The 25,035-nt window shown below is 39.3% G+C and overlaps 1 protein-coding gene and 1 pseudogene across 3 annotated transcripts in view; one reads left to right on the forward strand and one right to left on the reverse strand.

The window, feature by feature from the left end:
* GABRB3 (gamma-aminobutyric acid type A receptor subunit beta3) overlaps window positions 1-25,035 on the reverse strand; it is a 279,016-nt gene that overhangs the window by 18,986 nt on the left and 234,995 nt on the right. For all 3 annotated transcript variants that reach the window (XM_075535698.1, XM_075535697.1, XM_075535696.1), the window contains exon 7: window positions 10,813-10,965. In XM_075535698.1, coding sequence (XP_075391813.1) covers window positions 10,813-10,965 — 153 coding nt within the window. The remainder of the gene's footprint in view (window positions 1-10,812; window positions 10,966-25,035) is intronic.
* Window positions 20,473-21,143, forward strand: LOC142430977 (large ribosomal subunit protein uL30 pseudogene; annotated as a pseudogene).

Here is a 25,035-nt window from a genome sequence, read left to right on the forward strand (position 1 = left end):
ATGTCTTTACATAGTATCTTACAAATTACTTTATTGTTTCTCAAATTCTTTGTTTCTGTTAGTCACTAAAGTGAGTACATTCAGAATAAGTTTAGTTATGGAAAACATGTTAGGGAAAGGTCCACGCCATTGCACCTCTCCCATAACAATAAACCCAGTTTCTGCTACACAAAGGTTCAGCATTGAGGAACTTGAGATCACAGAGCTTGGGGCAGTCAGTACTAGAGCAGGGGCTTGTGGGATTGAATTCAGCCATGCTGTGAGGTACAAAAAGGCCTGAGCACTCACTCTTGGGTGGGACCATACCTGCTCCAGCTCCTGTATTGTCTTGGAAATAATACTTAAAAATATGAAGATGTCTCAGAGGTTTACAAAGGCCAAAGTTGAAAGCAATGTGAATGGATAAACAAAATGTGGCATCTGCATACAATGGAATTTTAATCATCTAGAAAGAGAAATTAAGTCCTGATGCTATAACATAGATAAATTTTGAAAACATTAGGCTGAGTGAAATAAGCCAGATACAAAAAAGTCATCTAATGTAAAGTTATCTACTGTATTATCTCATATATATGAGATATCTAGAACAGGTAAATGCATGGAGATGAAAGGTTATTAATAGTAACCAGAGGTGAATAGAATCAAGCAGGGGAAGGGGATCCCTATTTAGAGGGCACTGAGTTCATGTTAAGGGTGATAAAAATGGTTAAATGGCTGATAAATTGTTATATACATTTCAGTACAATGAAAATGGAGTAAGAAAAATAATCCCAGGTAGCAAGGCCGCAAGCCCATCTTGCTCTGTCACCCGAAATTGTTGCTGTAAGATGTGATTGTAATGTGTCTCCCAGAGCCCAGTGAAGTGGGCTTGTGAGGTAGTTAGTTTATTGTGCCAACCTGGCCGGTAAACACATGTGTGGTTAATTGAAGGGCAGGAGATAAATGGTTCAGTGAGCCTCGCCTTTCGAGTTCTGGGGTCTCTTGCTTTTTAATGGTCAGACCAGGAAGCAGCTGCCTTGGCCAGTTCTGAGCTTTAGCTGGCAAGGCTCGCTTCCTGCAAGACATCCCTGAGGAGAAGCCACATGGACCTACCCCGATGCAGCCCTGGGTGCTGGAGCAGCCGTGTGGAGACCTCTGCCAGTGCTGAGATGCTTACACATTCACTGACTCGGCTTTCCTCCTGTAGTCCGCATCATTGCATCTGTTTTGTGAGATGGAGGAGGACTTTGTGGATGGGTGTCAGACATATAGATTAATGTTGGACTTGTGGGCTTGGGCAGCACTGGGTTGGGATGTTTTCTTGATGTGCACTTAACCTTTATATAAAACTCTTATACATGAGTTTCTGTGGATTTGTTTCTCTAAAGCACCCAGACTAATACAGCTGAGTCAGGCTTTCCATCTAAAATGAGGCTTTCAAAGGAAAGGAATCTTATCCAAAGCCTGGCATCCGCAGTATCCAGATGAATGAGTCATATAGTGGTGACATTATAGGCCCCAAACAGCAAAGCCCAGGCCTACGTCTCTCTCAGGAGGCCCTCTGCACTTCCTCTGTTTTATATCCATTAGGCCCTCCTGGGAGACCAGAGTCCCACAGAGAGAAACATGAGGCTACAGGTGTAGGAAGCATCAGCTGATCAAGGTGTTTACTAAAGGGTGACTATTTAGTCCCCTGCGTCTGTGTCTCTGCAGACAAAAGCATTGCAAAATGACTGTTGTTTGTGACTTTGCTGCTAAAAGCATTGAGGGATAACTCAGTTATTTCTGATCTCTTTGAGGCTCTCTTGAATCTTGCATATCCGTGTGATTGTCTTTGAACCTAGTGCTTTTGTTATTCTAAGGTTAAGAAACTGTGACTAGTTAAGTAACATTTGCATAGATAAGCGTTTAGGAATGTTTAAATTCTTTGATGTTTGTTTTGTAACCAATTCCCTTGTGTAAGAAGAGTATGTATACCAAGTTTCAAATATACTCCAGACTTCCGTCCATGAGATTGGAGTCCTCCTGATCCCATACTTTGTACATAGCTCTTTCTTTTCCTGTCATCCGCGCGCCTCAGTTCGGATCCAGCTTGATGCGGGATACTGGTCTAATCCCCCGCCCCCCGCCCTTACAGGCTAATCTCAGTTGAGACTGGTAGGACAGGGAGGAGAGTTCTCTCCAATGCTGTGCAGGCTTTCTTCCTCTGATCTCTCCGATGCGATTGAAAGCATGTCGGAGAACTGCAGAATCGAGAGGGTGTTTCTGTATAACGCCATCCATGGTTGTTTATGGAATCTATGGAACTCAATTAAGACATAATAATTTAAGGTTTGCTTTTAAACAGGACAGTCATCTACACCTGGGGAGTTTTAGAAGTTGGCAATGGGGTGATCATCGTATACAAATAAATGTGGAAAACACCACACAACACTAAATAAACCAACGAAAAGTGTTCTCACTTTCATTTTTCCAGCACTTTCATTTTCCCTGCTGCCCTCCCTCTCCAGTGGGCTCTTCCTTCGGTGAACCCAGTTAGGGAAAAGGCTGCAAGTTAGTGCCCCAGTCTTTACAGTTCAACTCCCAGGGGCTCTTAGTTGAAAAGCTTGAGGCAGCTTCCTCATTCTTTCAATTCACCTTCTGGCTAGCCCAGTCGTGGATGACGTGGATTGTGTTGCCCACAACCTAGATCATGGAACCACACAGCTCGGGCCAAAGCTCAATTCGGTTGCTTCCCCGTGGATGATCTAAGTGATCCCCAGTGGGCACATTTCATCATGTGGGCTATTGTGGGGCCCATAAAACACTTGAAAAGATAGCACCTGGAAGCATTTGTGATGTGTCTAGTAAATGGTGACTGGCGTTATTAATAACAACAAAAGAAACAGTGATATTGTTAGCACCAGTGCAGAAGGCCAGCTTTTTGGAAACCTAGTATTTCTGACTAAAACCTGGGTTCTACAGCTCTGCCTCTTTGCTCCTGTGCTTGCTGAAGGGCTTCGCCATCTTGCAATCCTAGATACTGCCAAGGTTGCGATTTCTTCATTCTTTTCCAAGCTGTAATTTTTCTTCTACTTGTTAGCCTTACATTATTTTGTTTACTTTGTATCAATGAAATATTATATTTATAACACTGAACTCATAAAGATGACTGTGAAATAAAACTACAATTTATTTGTATTATTTGGTTAGAAATAATGTGATCTAAATTACATTAGGATATACTTTCTAAGTACTGAGGCTGCTGTTCACTGATTCTAGATTTCAGACCTTTGAGTAAGACCACTGAGTCACCTTCCAACCTTGTAGGGTGATGGCTTCAATAATAGTCCCTAAAACTGACTGAGGTTCAATGTGTGGCCAGTGAGCACCTCAAAACTGTGAGGTACATGCAGCAGCTGCACAACACAGCGACCAGTAGGCTTAGCATCTCCTTCTCCAGTGTAAAAGCAGAGCGGGCTCAAGTTGCCCCTCAACTGATTGTCTACAGGAGCTTGAACCAGCGGGATAGCACGCACAGCGATCTCTGCTCATCTGTCCAGATGCAATATACCTAAGACCACAGCAGGTATAACGGCACGTAGAGCACATCAACCACTTCCAGGCAGGCAGTCGATCAGCCATCAGGGAACAGTCGGCCAGATCCTCTTAAGAAATCAGGGCATACCAGCATCTTGAACATTCTGAGCAAGGCCGTCATAAATACCGTTGTTGTTGTTAGGTGCCAGAGAGTTGGTTCTAACCCACAGTGACCCCATGCACAACAAAACAACACACTGCCCCCACCCCCCATGCTGCACCATCACCACAGTCATTCCGATGCCTGAGCCCATTGCTTCAGCCACTGTGTCAGTCCATCTCCCAGAAGGCCTCCCTCTTTTTCTCTGCCCTTCTACTTTACCACGCATGATGTCCTTCCTTGGGAGCTGGTCAATAAATATAACACAATGGATGGATGGATGGATGGATGGATTGTGATAAGCGTTGTATGAGCCCCCAATAAAATGTCTTTTAAATAAATAAATAGAAGCAAAGATAATTTTGATCATCTTTTCTTTATCATTTTTTAAAAATTTGAAATCCCACAGGTATAAGGGTAAACTAAAATGTATTTTTAAAAATCATAGACACCTTTATTAAATGAAAATATTAAAATGCAAAGCTGTTGCTTATTGACGTGTCCTTCATCTAAGTCTGTACACTGCTGACAGCAGGGTTTCCACCACTCCAATGCTTCGCAAAAGAATGCTGCGGCGTTCTTGCACCTTCACTTCACACAGCACAAAACAGCGCCTTGGGCATCCTTGAGGACCTCAAACCATGTTCCTTTTGAATGGTGAGTTTGAAAAACCCAAAAAGTCCGAAGAGAGAGTTTCTCAATGAAATTATAAATGGAGAGCTCTTGCCACTCTTGAGGAACGAACAATTACATTGTTGTGATGGGAAAAATTCTTGAACACACTTTCATTATAGTTTTCTTTTACTTTTTTTTTTATATTGCCAACAATTTTATTTTACCTGGATCAATAACAATGCTCATGGAAGCTGCAATCAAGAAATCAAATGACTTTCTAAATGCAGTCTTCTAAACGCCATCTAACCAGCAGAAAGTACAATCAGACGTTACCGTTTTTCTCTGATAAAAACTTGATATGAATATATTCTACAATTTTATTTAAAGTTTGCACCAGACAAAGAAGCGACGACTAGTCAAATAGGAAATAGTTCCCAAGGAGCATCCTGAGTTCCAGATTTCACACAGTCGGTTCAGATGGGTCCTTTCTCATGTTTCCTCAAACTTGTTAATAAAAACAATGGATAGATTTACACAGAGTCGATAGTTTTCTTATAAATGCAATTCTCAATTTTCTGAAAATATTTTCATTATAAGCCCTCTGTGACCTTCTGATGTCCTTTGAGGATGAGCTAGCAAGTCTAAGTCCTTGGAATCCCAGAAAACAGTACCCATGATCTTCTTAGATGACTTCTCTGCCTTGAATTTAACTGGTTGAGTAGAAGATGACTTCAGAAGCCACTGTTTAGATTGGGTCTTTTTACCCCAGTCACCCTAAAGGATTGCAATTCAAAACAAAGAAAACAAAAATCTTCACAGCGGAACCAACTGAACAATGGCATGGTAACTGAAGAAAACACAGAGTTGGTAAGCAGTTCATTTTCCTTGGATCCACAGGCCATGTCCGCGGAAGCATCAAGTGTGAAGCAAAATAGGTGGTGCTGGACAGCCATGCTGCACAAGACCTCTTTAAAGTGTCAAGGAGCAAAGTCGACAGTCTGAGGACTAAGATGTGCCTGACCGAAGCCATGATAGTTTCTTTTTTTTCTTTGATTTTTTATTTATTTACTTATTTTTAAAAAATTCATTTTATTGGGACACGTACAAATCTTATCACAATCCATACACCCATCCATTGTGTCAAGTACACATGTACATTTGTTGCCATCCTCATTCTCAAAACACTTGCCTTCTACTTGAGCCCTTAATATCAGCTGCTCATTTCTCTCCTCCCTCCCCACTTCCCCCTCCATCACGAACCCTTCATAATTTATATATTATTATTATTTTGTTACACTGTGTGATGTCTCCCCCCGCCCTCTTCTCTGCTGTCCATCCCCCAGGCAGGAGGCCATACATAGATTCTTGTAATCGGTTTCCCCTTTCTACCCTACATTCCCTCCATCCTCCAGGCATCGCCACTCTCACCACTGGTCCTGAAGGAGTCATCTGCCTGGATTCCCTGGGCTTCAAGTTGCTATTTGTACCAATGTACACCCTCTGGTCTAGCCAGATTTGTAAGATAGAATTTGGATCATTATAGTGGGGGGGGGGGAGAGCATTTAAGAACTAGAGGAAAGTTCTATGTTCCATCGTTGCTGCCCTGCACCCTGACTGGCTCATCTCCTCTCCACATCCCTTCAGTAAGGGGGTGTCCAGTTGCCTACTGATGGGCTTTGAGTCTCCTTTCCGCACTCACCAACATTTACAATGATATATTTTTTGTTCTTTGATGCTTGATACCTGATCCTTTCAACAGTTCGTGGTCAGACAGGCTGGTGTGCTTCTTCCATGTGGGCTTTGATGCTTCTCAGCTAGATGGTCATTTGTTTATCTTCAAGCCTTTAAGACCCAGATGCCATATCTTTTGATAGCCGGGCACCATTAGCTTTCTTCACCACATTTGCTTATGCACACATTTGTCTTCAGTGATTGTATCAGGAAGGTGGGCACCCACTGATATGATTTTTAGTTCTTTAGTGTCTGATAACTAGTCCCTTCTGCACGTTGTGGTCAGACAGGCTGGTGTGCTTCTTCCATGTGGGCTTTGGTGCTTCTCAGCCAGATGGCCACTTGTTTATCCTCAAGCCTTTTAGACCCCTGACGCCACATCGTTTGATAGCTGGGCACCATCAGCTTTCTTTACCACACCTGTTCATGCATACATTTTTCTTCAGCAATTGTGTGGGGATGGTGTGCATTCTGGAATGCCAATTTAATAGCACAACATGTTCTTGCATTGGGTAAGTTAGCCATGACAGTTTCAATCATCTCATATGCATGTAAAAACTGGAGAATGAATAAGTAAGACTAGAGAAGAATTGACGTATTTGAATGAAAATGTTGGTGAAGAACATTTAAAATATTATGGTCTGTGAGAAGAACAAACAAATATATCTGGGAAGAAATACACCCAGAACACCTGGAAGTAAGGATGGTAAGTTTCTGTCCACCATACTTTGAACATGATACCAGAAGTTAACTATTACAGAGCAGGGGGTGGGTGTGTTAACTATTACAGAGCAGGGGGTGGGAATCCTCAATTTTGGTAGAGAGTCATGAAAAAAGAAGACCGTTGACAAGATGTATTGACACAAATGGCTGCTACATTGGGCTCAGACATAACTATTTTGAGGATGGGAGAGGGTAGTGTTTAATTTGATGTCACTTAACAATAAGACTATGACAAGTGTATTCATGAGAGAACTTGTCTGCATCCATCCACTGACTTCAGAGACATACTTAAACATGTTTCTATTATTATTGTTATCATCATTTTTAGGAATAAACCAATGCCATGCAAGTATGAGCTAGAATCATAGTAGAAATATTTTACTTATTTTTATTAGGTTAAATACTTCCGCTTCCCTTTAGTGTCTATTGATATGTTTAGAATTACTTCTAGTGGCTAAGAAAGAGGGTCACGAGTTGAAGTAATGGGATTAAAATAGTTTTTCTATTATTTAGTAATTATGTGACATGTACTAGTACCTCACTGGCCAAGTTGTAAAATAGTAACAATGATATGCTGTCAGTGGATTCTATAAGAGAACTATGTGAGTAGTCTCAGCAGAGAAACTGGAACGTGATTATTTGATAAATTTCAGGCACTATTACTGTAATTATTATTTTTGTTGTTAATACTCTTGTTATTCAAACAGTAAAAGTTAACCACATCTCAGGCCCAAGCTGCAAAATAGAAGGAGGGAGGCAGGAGTGAGGATTCTCCAAGCCAGGCCTGCTTCCCTCACAACACTAGAATGTCAGGCTCCATGCCCTAGGATCCTGGCTGGCTTTGGCTTCCTGGGCTACAATGTCCTCTTATGCTGTTGAAGTGACAGCCACTCCTGTCACTTTTATCTCACAGACCTTGCCATCCCTCAGACACTGGCCTGAGTGCAGCCCTCTCTAACAATGCAGCTCTCTCTTACAGTCTTCACAGTATGGCATGGAACATTCTTAGGTCCCAACAAATCCTGGATTAGAAATTAGGTTTATGGCTCTATTGTGTCATAATAAAATGTGTGATTTCTTTCATATGCTGAAAGGAGCTTGGGTTGAATATTGCTCACTTCAGATAGATTGTTTATTTCTGTGGCAAGCCAATAGCACTATATAATTAAAGAGGAATAAGACTTCTATTATATAGAAAAGTTAGAAACTGAAATGTTTAGTATACCTCCCCTCTAGCTGTTGGCACATATCTTTCTCTAGTTGTCCCAGTCAAAATGCATGTACTTCCATCAAGTAAATTCCAACTCATTGCCACTTTCTATAGTGTTCCTGAGACTAAGACTTTACAAAAGCAGACAGTCTCACCTTTCTTCTGCAGAGCGACGTGTGTGTTTAATCTGCTTACTTGGAGTTAACAGCCCAGTGCTTATCCCACAGAGTCACCAGGACACTTTTCTAGCTGTCCCAGACAGAAACATTCACTAGAACAAAGTCTACGTGAGGCTAAGGAAGCCTCCATCACGGCTTTCTCCTTGCACAAGTCCTTCTATGGCAGGAGGAGTTATCCCAGAAACTTTGTATGTGTATATTTTGTTTTGTAAAGCAAGTCCCTAAATTATATCCCCTACCAGCTCCACAAAATTTGAATGTGTACCTGAAAATTAATTTTCTCTCCCTTAATATTCCAGAGGATAAGAAAAGCAGTTTAAGAAAGAATAACCTAGTAGCATTAAAAAGAGAGAGAAAAAGATAAAACCTACATAAAGAAATATGAGGGGGTATCCCCTGAAAAATGGAATTTTTTTCAAAGCTATTGTATATACTCGTGCATAAGCCAAGTTTTTCCAGCACATTTTTAATGCAGTTTTTGTGGTAAAACCAGGTGCCTCAACTGATATTTGGGTTGGTTTATACTTGAGTATATATGGTATTTAAATGTTTTTACAAAACAACCTTATCACCTTCAAATTACTCTCCATTACACTTAGTGCATTTGTCAAATATGTGATTCCATTCATGGACACGTTTTGTAAAACTCATCTATTTGGATGGCTGAGAGCACCTCCCTCGTTTTTTCTTCACCTCTTCCATGTCATCAAATCACTGTCATTTCTTGGTTCTCTGAATCCACGGAAACAAAAAGGAGTCACACAGAGCGAGCTCAGTTGAACAAGGTGCGTGGAACAAGAGAAGCATGCTGTGTTTGCGGCCAAACTGGCACACTGAGATGGATGCATGAGCAGGTGCATTGTCATGGTGGCAAAACTAATCCCCCTTCTGCCTCAACTCAGGCCTTTTTGTTGCACACTTTTGCACAATCTTTTCAGAGTCTTGTAGAAAACTTGATTAACCGTCTGACCTGGTGTAACAAACTCCAAATGCACTACAAGTTGATATTTTCGGACATCCAGAATGTTTTCCATCAATCAATATTTCACCCTTTTTGAAACAAGAAAACCACTCACACGTACTCTTGAGTTTTTCCCATAGTGATGCCCTGGTAATCTGTGTTCAAGATCACAACAGTTTCTGCAGCATTTTTCAAGAGAAGGAAACAAAATTTCATTGCCTCACACAGCTCTCTTAAATTGGCCAAAACAGAAAAACGAGGTTCAAGTGAAACTGCTTTCATGAAAAAATTCACTGTGACCAGAAAGAAACTTCCCAGGCAACGCCACTAAGTGAACTAACTCAGAGTGAGTTGCTGGATGCTCAGCTAGCGGGAAGTATGCATACTACGAAAGCTCCACCCTGCGGAGATGTTTTCCATTTTGGGGGGCGGGTGCTCCCATGTACATACATTATGTTCTAGGGAAACCTTTGTGTGTGTGTGTGTGTGTGTGTTACTACAGCCATTACTTAATGACTAATACAGGGCTTCCAGATGTTGATAGTTAACTCTTCTCAAGAAATTTTTAATTCACCTAGCAACTATAGAATTTTCTTAAAATTGAATTTTTTGTTCTTTCCTGAAAAGCAAAAACAGCAACAAAAAAACTCTAATCTTCAGTGTAGGTTTGCCAGTCACATCTGTGACCATAAACTGGAGATAGGCATATACATGGGTACACATATTTTCTTAGAAAAATAATTTACTTGGTTTACAATTCTGGGTAAAAAATGGTAACCAGAAAAGAGAAGAAAGAGGAATACTGTAATTCTCGATTCTTATACTATTTTACCGGTACATGTTGAAAATTCTTTTCCCTTAATTGAAAAAGTAATGCAGGAAATCTAATTGTCTTGAATTAAATCTACTCTGATGCCTAGTGGCATGTGCTGGGCTGCTAATCACAGGCTTCGTCATTTAAAACTATCAGCTCCTGCACAGGAGAAAGATGCAGCTTTCTACTCCCATGAAGAGTGTAGGCTTGAAAACTCTCAGGGGCAGTTCCCCTTTACTCTAAACAGTTGCTAAGAGTAAGAATCAACTGCATGGTAATTAATTTGTTGTTTTCCTACCTCAAGAAAGTGATAAACAGGATAATGGTTCTTTAGCCATAGTTATATAATATTGGTGCCTTAAAATATTACTCTGTTGGTATGTTTCAGAAGAATTAGCTGAGTGGAGGATAAAGCATTTCAATCCAAAAATGTAATTAGGAAAATTTATAATATGGAATATTTATTCAATGCAAGCTAATAATCCGAATGTCACATGGCTAGGAAATATTTCTAGGGGTATTAAGGATCACTCAGCATCTACTTACATATTTTGTCAATATTATTCCAATTACATGTGTTTTTTAGTTGAAAATAATTAATATAAGTCTTCTTTCTAGGCCATAGAAAAATTGTAAATTGGAGATGCTAATATTTATTTTAACATTAGTGTAAAAATGCTTTATGCAAATATTCTGTAAGCATATTTCCTTTCATAGGCATCAAAACTCACACCTGAGACTGATAATTAAATTACCACATCAAAAGAATCATGCACAAAGTTACTATTTCAAGATAAAATGAGACTACATAGGCAATAGTGGTGTAATAATTAAAAATAAAGCAATTGCCATTGAAGTATAATTTTGACCTCTCTAGAAACGATAATATCTTTACCTACATTGTTTAAAAATAACACATACCAAGGGCAACTCTAGCAGCAGATGCATCATAATTTATCCAGAAGGACACCCAGGATAGAATTGTAATCAGTATAGAAGGCATGTATGTCTGAAGGATGAAGTATCCAATATTTCTCTTCAATCGAAAGCTCAATGAAAGTCGAGGATAGGCACCTGAGATAGAGAAACAGGGGTCATTAACTATAGAAAAGACACAGAAATACCCAAACAATGTTCTCTGATATCCATGATGTATAGTATGCACTTGAGACACTGAAGAAAGTTCACAGGCTCACAGCTTGCTTGTGTCTGCCTGATGGTATTTACAGGAGTCTCGGGAAGGGTAGGGCACTACAGTCTGTTTATATGCTGCTGCTACTGATGATATCTTTTTAAGGCCAAATGTTCAAGGACTTCTCTTGTAAAACTCTGGAAAAACTTTTAGCTTAAAATGTAAAATGCTGCCAACTGTCTTGTTTATCTTTTAATTAATGTCTTTTCCCCTCTCCCTTGTCCACAAGAGATTTTACTCAGGACTTTACTGGGAAATTTGGTTTTTACTAATTGTTGTCATAGCCATAGTAATTGGTTAAAAATCCTTTGTCCATCGACTCTAGCAAAAGCTAAACCAGGAGTCAATATATGTTGGATGTAGGTCATACCCCGAATGAAATATTCTTTCAATTGATTGGCTGCTTGTAGGATATTTCACCATGGAAGTTATCATGTCATATTTCAAATTAGGGAATGACTATACCATAACTGCCAAACAACTGATTTATACCTGAGAAATGCAAGATTACAGGAATAGCAAGCAAAAACAATTACTGAGGGTAATTGTGAGTGCTACCATACTCGTTTCCACTCCTTAATTTCTGGACCCATGAATTCCAGTTATTGGAAACAACAGAACCATAACTTGGACACAGGTTTAGATCCTATACAGCCTCCTTGAGAACGTTATCTCAATCCTGTGAGCTAGTTCTGCCTAGTGATGCTGTAGTTCTGTCTTTAGACGGTGATTTCATGATTACATCAAGCCCACTGCTTAAATATGATAGGGACCATCGGCACATGAGGGAATACCATTAGAACCAGTCTATTGCCACATTTATTTTGCTGTGAAGTATTTTCATCCAAAGCAATGGTGTGGGGGATCACATGACAATGGACAGGGAATTTTGTTATTGAAAATTTTTCATTGAAGGGGGTATATTTGTTACTGCAGCATACGCCTACCTATCCTGCCCAATATGGAATCAGTTAGCAGAATCTTGACGTGTAGCCAAGGAACTCTGCTTGAGTTTCTTTCCATTAAAACAAAATATTGCTCTTTCCATGATGGAAGTGTTTAATGTAACCAACCTGCTACCAATTTGATGAATAATCTCTCTGGGGAGTGCTTCCATATTGAAGACTCCATGTTTGTCTCTGATGCGGGAAGGGTGGGCACACAGCAGTGGTTGTGGCTAACGCGGCCTTAGTAAATGGAGTCCATGCTGCTGAGTCCAAGCATAACGTCCATCCTAAGCCCCCTGGTCACCTGTTTTCAGGAGCTCACTGGGCCCTGATAGGAGTAGCTACGAGAGAAGTTTCAACATAGCATGCTATTCTATCAACTTTATCAAATCCTCCTCTGCTGAACATTGGTGTGCATTCTCAATGATGTTTCAATCATGTTTCTCTCAAGTCACTTACCAGTCGGTCAAACCAAAGGCCAACCCCACTGAATCACTGTACAACACATGCCTGGTCCATTACTCCTTCCAAGCAAAGTGAACACCCACGTGCACTGCTCAAAGATAGGCTTGTTGAGAGGATTTCCCCTCATGACTCTCTGTCAGGGAGGTGAAAATTCTGAAGTTTGGTCTGGATAATTTCTCATCCTCTCCCATATAAACCACCATTCCTAGAATCAATTATCCTTAGTAGGCCCAATTAGCATAATTCCATTGATTTTTAATGGACCAACATGACTTCTTGTAGAAGGTAAATGAAATAAAGGCCCCGGAGACTAATTGTGACATAGTTCTGAAGATTTATTCTTAAGATGAAATAGTAAAATGTATTCCTGGTCCTGTTAGCTTAAGGTATACTGCGTCTCTTGATCCATTGAAACTGGAATTGAGATAAAGGTCAGATCAATAGTTGTATACCATGTATCAGGTATTGTATTTATTTGGTCAAGCAATGAAATGTAGTCTAGAAAAAGCACCTGCAATTGAAGTCAATGCCTGGTTAAATGGAAAATAATCCACTGTCATTCTTGGAGAACCTTTTCATTTTTCTGTAGGCCAAATAAGAAATTTAAATAGGGATGTGTTGGGAATCACTTCCCTTGCACCCTTCAAGCCCTTAATGGTAGCAGTAATCAGTGGAATCCCTCCAGGAATTCAGCATTGCTTTGGATTGGTTATTTTACTAGGTGTTTCAATAGCTTCCAGTTTTCTTTTCCTATGGTAATACACCAAATGCCAGAGATCAAATTTAGGGATTCTACCAGTTGCTGAGCATGTCTGTTCTAGTTACACATCCCGGAACTGGGGAAATCACTACAAAATGTGCACAGGGACTGTACAATGGACCTGAGCTAAGAGCTCTATAATCCCCAACAGTGATTTCCCTTAATCTTCTGGAAGTCCACAGGGCATGTAATATTCTTCATCACAACTCATAGTCAAGTCACAGGCATCAATTCTGCTCTTCCCTGTTCGTGGTTCCCTTTTGGCATTCCTATAAGGCAATAGATTGTATCAAGAGCACCTTAGGAATCAAAGTGGCATCTTCGTTGCAGCAGATCTGTCCATTGCAATGTTATGTTTGATTTATTTGATTGCTGCTTCCTTGGGCATAGAATATGGATACAAGAAAGTGAAGTGGTATCCTTGAATATGTCAATGCTTTATTAATTTATCGTGATGCTGTTTCTTGGTTCAGTTTTGAGATTTTTATTATCTTTATGATAAAACGTAATACACACTGAAGTTTGTAGTCTTTGAACTTTATCAGGAATTGTGTGACATCCTCTTTGCTTTCAACAAACAAGATTGTGTCATCTATACATGATAAGCTTTTAATAAGCCTTCTTCCAAATGCTATGTTTTTCTTTAATTAGCCCAGCTTCTCATATTATTTACTCAACTTGCAGATTGAATAAGCATGGTGAAAGGCCCAATAACCTGCATCTTACCGTATATACTCAAATATAAGCCAGCCCGAGTATAAGCCAAGGTACCTAATTATTACCTGGGAAACCAGAAAAACTGATTGACTCAATTATAAGCCTAGGGTAGAAAATGCAGAAGCTATTGGTGAGTTTCAATAATCAAAACAAATGAAAATAAAATTACTAAAAATTGAGACATCAGTGGGGTATTATATTTAAATATTTATTTTAAATAAAAAAACAAAAATAAAAGGACAAGTCATTTAACATTAGTAAGCCAGCACAGTAAGTGGAAAATAGGTTCAACAAAAACAATGAGGTATCCACAATGATACCTCAAGAGCACTATTCCCTGAGCTCAATCAGCAACCAAGCTAAAATGTAATGAGTTAAAATCCTTCAAAACTGGATTCCTCATCATCATCCGTATCCCAATGCAGAGCTTCAGCTGGTGTGAGGTCAGCATAGACGCTGTCCTCACTGAGATTGCGTCATCACCATCTCTGCTGTCATTTTCATACAAAGCGCAGTCTTCACTGCCATCCATAGCATTACTAATACTACATTTCTGGAAGGCACTTCGCACCATGTCTTCTGGAATGTCTTCCCATGCATCTCGAACCCACTTTGCTACTAACTCTATGTTAGGCTTCATGAGATTTCCTCCTTTTGTTAGTCAGGCTTGACCAGATGACATCCATTCATGCCACATCCTTCATATACGGTCTTTAAAAGGCTTATTCAAAGATACATCCAGATGGTGCAGTAGAGATGTAAGCCCACCTGGAATAACGGCTAAAGTAACTACTAAATTTTGCCAATTTTTAAAAATGTCATCTGATAGGTGGGCTCTGAACATATCCCACACAAGTAATAATGGTTTTTTTTCTTTAAGGCTGCTCCTGGTTGTCCGTTCCAAATTTCTTCCAGACATTTTTATGTTCCGTCTTCATCCATCCAGCCTTTAACATGTGCATGTACAGTAATTCTTGGTGGGAAACTGATCTTTTTATGCAAAATCTTTCTTTTAAAAACAATGACAGGACGCAGCTTAGTTCCATTAGCCAAACATGATAGAACAATTGTAACGTGGTGTTTTTTTTTTCATTTCCTGTGGTTTTGAGAAAAATGTTTTTTTCTCCTACACTTGCCACAGTTCTGTTGCTTGGAAGATCAAAGTCATGGCAGTTTCATCTATATTCCTAATATCTGCCAGGTCATAATTATAAATCCCTCCTTGTTTTATAATAAATGGCATAATATTTTCTTCAAGGTCTTGTGGCAATTTCTGGGAAATCTTTGTTCTTAGTCTCAAACATACTAGGCCAAACCTATTCATGAAGCGGGTAATACCATCCTGCTGACGCAGCAAATTTTTCAATGCCTGGTGCTTAGTCATTTGTAGAGCACGTATGCAGATTCCCAATGCGTGTTGTGCAGTAACCATTTTGAGGACACTCCGTAACCCATTTATGCAATTCACTCTCTAGAGCCCATAAAAAGACGTTAAACCACGACGAGCTTTTTTAGCTTTTGGAATCTGTTCCAAGTCAGCCTTCATTTTCTGCCACTCTCTCACTTGCTTTTCATCAACACAGAATTCCCTACTTGCAATACTGTTATTGCTCTCTTCTGCTCTTGACACAAACTTCATTTTGAAACCAGCCTCATATGACCGGTGTTTTTGTTTGAGTTCAAGAGTATCCATTTCTAATAGGATAAAAAAATAAGACTTTGAAAAAGAACTTTCATGGTAATCCCCCACCCCCACTGTGACGTGTTAGCCGGCGGGGGGAGGAGGTATGTCTGTGCAGGTGGGGGATGTAGGATGTGAATTAACACAGAAACCAGAGGGGAGAGACAGAGCACAGCCACAGACACATCCTTACCAGTTCAGCTGCATGTGTTAGTGAATCACTACAGGAGCTTCTGCGAATTGGAGCCGTCCATGTCATAGTTATAGGACAGCTCTGATTGGTTAGATGTGAGTAAACATTCAAATCCCTGCAGTGTCAGCGGGGCTTTGAATGAACAGTGGAGAAATGGCAATCACCCGCGAGATAACGGGCGCTCATCCCGTTACCTGGGGGGGTTTGCAGCGAGATGTTACACCTCGCTGGGGTACCACTGACCCGTGCATAAACTGAACCCCAGGTTTTCAGCATATTTTTGGTGCTGAAAATACTCAGCTTATACACGAATATATACGGTAATTTAAATGATGCAGTGTCCCTGTGTTCTGTTCAAATGGATGTCTCTTAGTCTATGAACAGTTTACTCATGTGTGCGGTTATGCGTCTTGAATTTCCAATTGTTTGTAACATTATTCATGATTTGTTAGGATCTGCACAGTCTTTGAATAGTCAAGAAAATGCAGGTAAACATTTTTCTGATAATCTCTTCTTTCAGCCAATATCCATCTGATCAATAGTGATATTTTCCCTTTCATGTCCTCTTCAGAATCCAGCTTGAATTACTGGCAGTTCTCCGTCAATGTGATGTTGTACCATTTTTGAATGATCATTAGCAAAAGTTTGCTTGCTTGTTTTGTTACTGATATTGTTTAATAATTTCCACATTCTGTTGTGTTATTTTCTTCTAAAATGGGCACAAAAATGGATGTCTTCCAATAGACTAGTCCTGTTGCTGTCTTCCAAGTTTCTTGCTACAGATGTTTGAGGGCTTTTAGTATTGCATCTGTTTGTTGAAACATCTCGATTGGTCTTGTCTATTCCTGGGACCTTGTTTTTGTGCAAATGCCTTCAGTACAGCTTAGACTTCTTTCAACAGTATCCTTGATAAAATAGTACCTCCTGGAATGGTTGAAAGTAAAAGAAAAAGATTCTTTTTGCTATAGTATTCCTTCACTAATCTTTTGATGTGTTTTGCAGTGGTTTGATTTTTGTTTTGCTCATGTTGTTGTTGTTGTTTGTTGTTGTTAGGTGACGTCAAATCAGCTCTGATTTGTAGTGACCGTGTGTACAACAGAACAAAACGCTGCCCAGTCTTGCAACATCTTTATAATTATTGTTATGTTTGAACCCATTGTTTCAGTCACGGTGTCAATTAATTGGGTGAAGGGCTTCCTCTTTTCGCTGCCCGTCTACATTACTAAGCATGATATCCTTTTCCAGGGACTGGGCTCTTTTAAGAACATGTCCAAGACACGCCCCCCCCCCAATCCTTTCTTCTAAGGAGCATGCTGGTTGTAATTCTTCCAAGACAGATTTGTTTGTCCTCTTGTAAGCCCACGGTACTTTCAATATTCCTCACCAACACCATGATTCAAAAGGACTGATTCTTCTTTGGTCTTGCTTATCCAATGTTCAACTTTCACATACATATGAGGTGGTTGACAACACCATGGCTTGGGTCAAACCATATCATCCTGTGATATTGGCACTTGAGGTCTACCCCTACCCCTCTTTAGTACTTTCAATTTAAGAAATGCCAACATTCTTCACTTTTAGTTTTCTAACTCCAGGTCTTAGTACTTGTCCTTATAATTTTTTTTGTCCTCCTGAGCCACATTTTGAAATTCAAAAAGTTTAGCTTTTCTACATTATCATCTCCCCATTTATGTCAGCCATTCTACACTCAAGAACAAGTTTTAAAATCCTCTTATGACATTCATTTTTCATCTTTTAGTTCATCCTTGTCTTTAAGTGACTATTTACTTTTTTCAAGTTTGATGTCCTTGATGTCATCCAAAAACTCATCTAGTGTTCACTGTCTCTAGTGTTTTATGTATTAAATCTATTCTTGAGATAGTCTCTAAATTCAGGTGGATGTTTTTAGCGCCAGTAACTTGTTTCCATTTTCATCACCTTCACGTGGAACCTGCCTAAAAGCAGTTGATGCTGTGTTTCAAAGTCAGTCTTATTCAGAGTGGTAATTAGCTTCTCCCTCATCTCTTTACATCGATGTAGTCATATTGATTACTGTGTATTACATCCAGTGAGGTCTACATGCCTATTTTCCATCTGTGTTGCTGAAAAAAAAAGACATTTGCAATGAATAAGGCATTGGTGTAACAACATTTTATTATGTAACTCCCAGTTTCATTTCTATACCCCAAATCATATTTCCAACTACTGATTCTTCTTTCTTTCCAACTTCCCCATTCCAATCACTAGTGATTATCAATGCATCTTGATTGAAAATTGATCCATTTTACACTGAATAAGTTGGTAAAATTATCTGATTTCTTTAACCTTTGATGTAATGATTGGGGTACTAAGTTGAATTATAGTGGAGTAACTGGACTATTGAAGGTATAGGAATATTCTATCACCAATAGCTTTGTATTTCATGATAGATTTTGAAATATTATTTTTGACAATGTGATGCAGTTTCTCTTCAATTTTTATTTTCACCATTATAGACCATGTTTGTTTGTTTCAAAATGACCACTGTTAGTCCATGTCAGAACATTAATTTCCTATAATACTGATCTTTGTAAGTTCCATTTTATTTTGAAGACTTCCAATTTTGTTAGAATAATTCCTAGGTACCTTTATGCATACCATATTATTAATGGGTGTTTGGAGGTGTCACTTGTCATCTTGAATTGTGTCAGGCCAGCAAAAAGGTTCTAAAAACTTTATGCCATGCGTGTCCTTTCCTTTGAAGATTCATTTTCAGTCTTTCAACTGGAGGGGGTCCTCTCCTGGCACTACAGCAGACAATGTACTGCTGCTAGTCCTAAGGTTTCCACTGGTCACTCTTTTCAGAAGAAGATTATCGGATGCTCCTTCAGAGTCTGTCTTAGTCTGGAAATGCCTCTGAAACCTGACAACCATGGATGACTTTGCCAGTATTGAAGCATCTGTGGCATAGTTTCCAGCATTTCAACAAAAGCACTACATGAACGCTGCTGCTGTAGGGCTAACTGACAGATACATGGTTGTAAAACAACACAAGCCATGAATAAACATTTTTGTATGTATAATGAATGGAGAGAGTAGTATTAAGTAGTAGTATTTTTATTGAGTTTAATAGACAAAATGTTCAATATTTTTCTTGGATCTTAGTTTACAATCCCTTGGCAGCTTCACATTTTTACTGAAGTAAATTCAATGACATTATTGGATCTCTGTCCACAATCCCATGGAAAAGTCCATTAGTACATACATTTTCTATCACTATTCATTTGCTTCTCCTTTGCCCGTCTATCTCATTGTTTTGAATATACATGAAATAGTTTCTGTTGTGGGCCAGAAAGGAAGGCTATTCAAAACAGTGAAAGCTCAACATCCACTGTTACAGTCCTCACATGGATTACGTCTCAAGTGAACTCCGTTGGACCATTGACCAGGATGTGAATAGTTTTGTCTCTAGACAGTATATTACTGCAGATGAAGGTAGGTTAAAATTTAACATCTTAGCATTAGCGTTCCCTTTTGTCTCAGTATAATGTGTTCTAGTTGTTATTATTTTCTACATCATTGTGCACTGAAGTTTTTCTTTTGTTATTGCTGCTGGTTTTGCTTTTGTTTTTTGTATGATTTTCTTTATATATAATCCAGGATAGATAAATCTATACAGACAGTAACTAGATTAACAGCTCCTTGGGGTTCTGATGGTGTGGAGGTGGTGGGAGGGTGGAAGGAAAGCTAATAATAATAGCTATGAGGGAAAAGGTGATCAAAAGTGATGCTGATGATTGGCAAACTCTTTAAATCTGTTTAAACTAGTGAATTGTATGGTACCAGGATTGTGTCAACAAAATTGTTTGAAAGTAATGCTACAAAATTGTAGAAATCTTTGTTAAGCAAACACATCAAAAAGTATGTGTGTATGAGTTGGCAGGGGGCAATGTCAGTAGTTTACAACAACAGAGATTTCTGTTTTCTCTCTGGGTTGCATATCCATATAGATTTTCTATTGAGACACTTTTGATCACTGTGAGAGAAGTTAAAGATAGATGACCCATATGCTGGCCCACCGAAAATGAAAACCCAAACTCACTGCCAAGTTGATGCCAACTCATAGCCACCTTCCATGACAGGTTAGAACTTCCCTGTGTGAGTTTCTGAGCGTGTATCTCCTTAGGGAGTAGAAAGTCCCATCTTTCCTCCATGGAGTGACTGGTGCTTTTGAATCGCTGACCTTGCGGATTGCAGCCCAACTGAGTAACCAATATGGCCTCCCCGAAATACTAGACATACTTCCCCTCCATTTTAATTAGTCGGAGTATGTCTATTTGTCAACCCTCAAGTTTCAAGAGGTGAGATGTTAACCAAAGCGTAATCACTAATTTGAATGACAGTGCAGTCTACTATACTTTCAACTTTTCTATAATTTCCACGTGAATTTCCTTAACAGTCTCTTAAGCAAATCTTCAGGGAAACTGTTCTCAACAGAGCTAAGTCTCCCCATTCATGAAATAAAGTATGACTGACACAATGCCGTGAAGGTCATCTCTTCCATTGCGAGACAAATGATATGATTGCATAGTTATACCTTTAGAAGATCATTGACAACCCTAAAGAAGGAAATAACAATCTATTTGTAGCCTTCCTATTTTTGTTCTTTAACCGGCTGGACCCATGGAGGCTGTCGCTGAGAAGAAGAAGAAGGTCACTGCTGTTCCACAGGCCCTTTTGAAAAAGCAAAGGAATTTCGCAAAACTAAAGATCAAACACCTAAGAAAGAAGTTTTCCCAAAAGATGCTTCAAAAGGCAAGGAGGAAGCTTATCTACAAGAAAGCTAAGCACTATTACAAGGAATAGAGGCAGATGTATAAAACTGAAAGCCGAATGGCTCAAATGGCAAGGAAATCTGGCAACTTCTATGTGCCTGGAGAGCCCACCCTGACATTTGTTATCAGGATCAGAGGTGTCAGTGGTGTTAGTCCAAGGGTTTGAAAAGTGTTACAGCTTCTCTGCCTTCACCAGATTTTCAATGACACCTGTGTTAAGCTTAACAAGGCTTCAATTAACATGCTGAGGATTGTGGGACCATACATTGCATGGGGGTACCCAAACCTGAAGTCGGTGAATGAACTCATCTACAAGCATGGTGATGGCAAAATTAATAAGCGTATTGCCCTGACAGATAACACTCTGACTGCACGGCCTCTTGGTCAAGATGGCATCATCTGCAGGAGGATCTGATTCATGAGATCTAGACTGTTGGGAAACATTTCAAAGAAGCAAATAACTTCACGTGGCCCTTCATGTAGCATAGTATATAGATTGTATTTAGTAAAAGTAAAATATCACTTCAAATAAATAACATATTTAGAAGTTGATCCCAGTAGCCAACGTGGGGGTGGTGAAATAATCAGACCATAACAATAAATAAGCATGGAGTATACACCCTCCACTCATTTCACAACATGACAGAGGGAGACAAATGCAGAACTGACCTTGGGGAAATAGAGACAGATGCAATGCTAGAGATTTTTTTAAGTCTAAAAGATGTCCCCTAACACCACCGCTTCCTGCATTGTGCAAGAAGTTTTAGCTAGACAACACCAGACAGCAAATGGAAATCAAAGGAATACAAATAAGCAAAGAAAAAGTGAAACTATTTGCAGAGGATATGATCCTATATAGAGAAAACCAAAAAGTTTCCATAAAAAAGCCTACTGGAAACAGTTAAGAGAATTTAGCAAGGTTGCTGGGTACAAAATTAACAACCAGAAATCAATCAGAATCCTGTATACCAATGAAAAGCAATATGAAAAAGACATTAAAAAATATCATTTGGACATTGAGAGAATATCAACAGGACATTAAGAAAACAATACCACACAGAAGATAAAATACTTAGGAATAAACTTAACCAAATAATCAAAAAAACTATACAGAGAAAATTACAGAACATAACTACAAAAAGGCAAAAACACCTACATAAATGGAAGCATATCTCATGCTTGTAGATAAGCAGACTTCACATTGTGAAAACGTCTGTGCTAGCCTCCTCCCTGGGGAATGGACAACAGAAAAGTGGGTGAAGGGAGACGTTGGACACTGTAAGATATGACAAAATAATAATAATTATAAATTATCAATGGTTCATGAGGGAGGTGGAATCAGGAGGGAGGGGGAAAATGAGGAGCTGACACCAAGGTCTCAAGTAGAAAGCAAATGTTTGGAGAATGATGAGGGCACCAAAGGTGCTTGACGCAATGGATGGATGGATGGATTGTGATAAGAGTTGTACAAGCTCCCAATAAAATGATTAAAAAAAAACAAAACAGTGATGAAAACATGAATCACCGCATGACATGGAATACCTGGAAACCATTGTGCTGAGTGAAATTAGTCAACCACAAAAGGACAACTATTGCATGAGTCCACTACTATAAGTGATACAGCAATTAAACAAATCATAGAGACCAACTCCCAAACAAAGAGGCAGGGAGTCTGCCTACCAATCATGAACCATACATCACCCCTATGTTCACTTCACGAGAACCACATTAGAACAGGCAACACCTCACATCTGTTGGGGTCGCTCCTTCAAGAAGGGGGAAAGGGGAGATGATCACACACTTGTAGCTATACAACAACTGGACAAAGCTGAGACAAATCAATAGGCCCTCCACAGAAAGGAGACGAGACCTTACTGGAAGATCAAGTTAAATCCAGTGGTAGGGAGCACCTAGATTTCAGAGGAGACACTTATTCAAATCGGTGGTAACTGGACCATGTTTCACTCTCCCCCTTTTCATATCTGTCTTTGTTTGTTTGTTCGTGTTCTCTTTCGTTGTTGATTTTTGTTTTTGTAATAGCTTAGCTGCCAAAATAAACCAGAGTTGCTTATATCCCTTGGACAAGAATATGGATTCTGGACTCCCATTTCATTCTAGCCCCAAAGATAGTTCTTATAATGTGGCCCTGCTGTATAGTTGCCTTCATGAAGAGATCACTGAAGGTAAGTGTGCTACTGTGAAGTGTGGTGAAGAAAGCAGATGGTGCCCAGCTATCAACTGGAATAGTTTCTGGGGTCTGAACAGCTTGTATTCCAAAAAGCAGTCACCGAAGTGAAATGTCAACTAAGTCCACACAGAAGAAGTGCACCAGCCTCTGTGATCCAAAGATGGCAATAACAAAATCCAAATGTGGCAAAGGGAAAATGATCAGAGCTTAAATTGTGAACAACCAATTTATAGAAGACGATGGAGGACAATGGGAACCCAAAATCCATTTGCCGAGTATCAGGTCAGATTAAACTTCTGGTAAATCTCCTCTGGCCACAGGTGACAGATTCAAATAGCTTTACTATCAGACAGAGATTGTGGTAAACTTGATTATGGTGGATCAAACTGTGGTATAATACTATACTTGGCTAGTCAATGTCCCTCTTGGGAAAACCTAAAACTGATCAAGGCTTACATATTTCTAGCTTATTCCATGACAGAAATGTCTTCTTTGATTTTTAAAATATTGCTGGTGGTCTTTTTTTAAACTTCTTGTTTTTATCTTCATAATATTATTGTCACTTTCTTCTTTAGGCTTTGCTCTGTTTTTGATTTATATTGTTTATGTTAGGTTTCAGTTTAGGAATACATGGATAGAGATAATAACCAATGTAGGGGTTTCTTGGGGATGGGGGAAAGGGAGGATTAGGGGAGTGGAGGAGCAAGCAATGGATGTGGGATGGGGCAGGGGGCACTTGAACTAATTATGATGATGGATATGGAACTCTTTTTAAAAGAGACTTAACAATGGGAATGCATGATATATGAATTTTTTATCGAGGAAATTACTTAAGAAGAAAGAAATCAAAGTTGACCAGTGGCTACTGTGGGTGAAAGAGGAAGAGTGTTTGCTTGGGGGCATACTGTTTCTGTGAATGGTGGGAGAGACATTTGGAACAGGCTAGTTACAATGGTGACATAACTGAACATAATCAAGGACACTGAAATGTACATGTAGAAGGTGTTCAATTGGAGAATGTTTTTATGTATATTTTTCCCACAGGTAAAATAATAACAATTACACTAATGATGAGTACAAAGAAGAAGAAAAATTCTAGAGCTAAAATTGATTGTGGTAATGACTGTAGAACCCTACTTGATATGATTGAACTATTGAATTGCATGATATGGAGAAGTGCCAATAAAACTTCAAAATGAAAAATAAAAAGGCTTTTGCAAAAGATATCAGTAAGTGGGGAGAGTTTTCAGTGTGTGTAAGTCAGGCATAGATGGTAAAAATGCTTCCTTAGGTATGGAGGTAGGAAAATCATTATGGTAAATGACCATGCAGGGCTGTATAGAGACAGACAAAGCTTCCCAGATGTTGAGACATAATGTCTCAGAGTGGTACTAAGCAAGAATTCCCAGAGATGCAAAGACCCACTTGTTCAAGAAAAGGTTTTTGCATTTTACATGCAATTTTCCAGACTCATAAAAGTTTTTTTTTCTGTTGTAACTTCTTTAGGAGAATTCCTTATGTGAGCAGAATGGGAGCCATATTTTCTGCCATGTATATGGAGAAAACTTCCAGAATGATCTTATCCAGTGACCAGTGCTTTAAAGTTGAGAAGGAGTGATTCAGCTGTGCTAAGGCAGACACTTTCAAATAGCGATAGAAGTAGACACTCTGCGTCAGTAATGCAGGGATGCCCACGCAAATGGGATCAGGTTCCAAAACGGGTGTTGTGCCAACAGACAGAGCCACAGTTCCGGATTAAATAAAAAAGTGCACTCTTCTATTTCAGGCATTCCTTGGCAACACTGTCTGCAGAAAATGCTGACTTATTTCAACCCTTTATTCTATGTGCACTAAATAGGAAAAGTCAAAACTAAGGTTCTGGATCCATTATGCCAAAGTAAATATCACTCTAGGTGGCGTTCATGTTGGAAAACTCATAAAGGCAAATACTCATGACTCCCCCCTAACCAGGGAATTGTGGGAGACTCGTGTACCATTTCCCAAGAAAGTTGTGAGCTCTTAATAGGTGCTGCAGTACCTTTGACATACTGTTTTGTTCTTTTGCAATCTATAATTTTATCTCACAATACAGTCTAAAATAGAAAATAGTGTTATGAATTTTCTATTTTCCTTACTAGTCACCTTCATTGTTACCTGTTAAAATTTTCAAGAAAGGAGAGATATAAA

The sequence above is a fragment of the Tenrec ecaudatus genome, chromosome 17 (genome assembly GCF_050624435.1).
Source record: "Tenrec ecaudatus isolate mTenEca1 chromosome 17, mTenEca1.hap1, whole genome shotgun sequence".
NCBI lineage: Eukaryota > Metazoa > Chordata > Mammalia > Afrosoricida > Tenrecidae > Tenrec > Tenrec ecaudatus.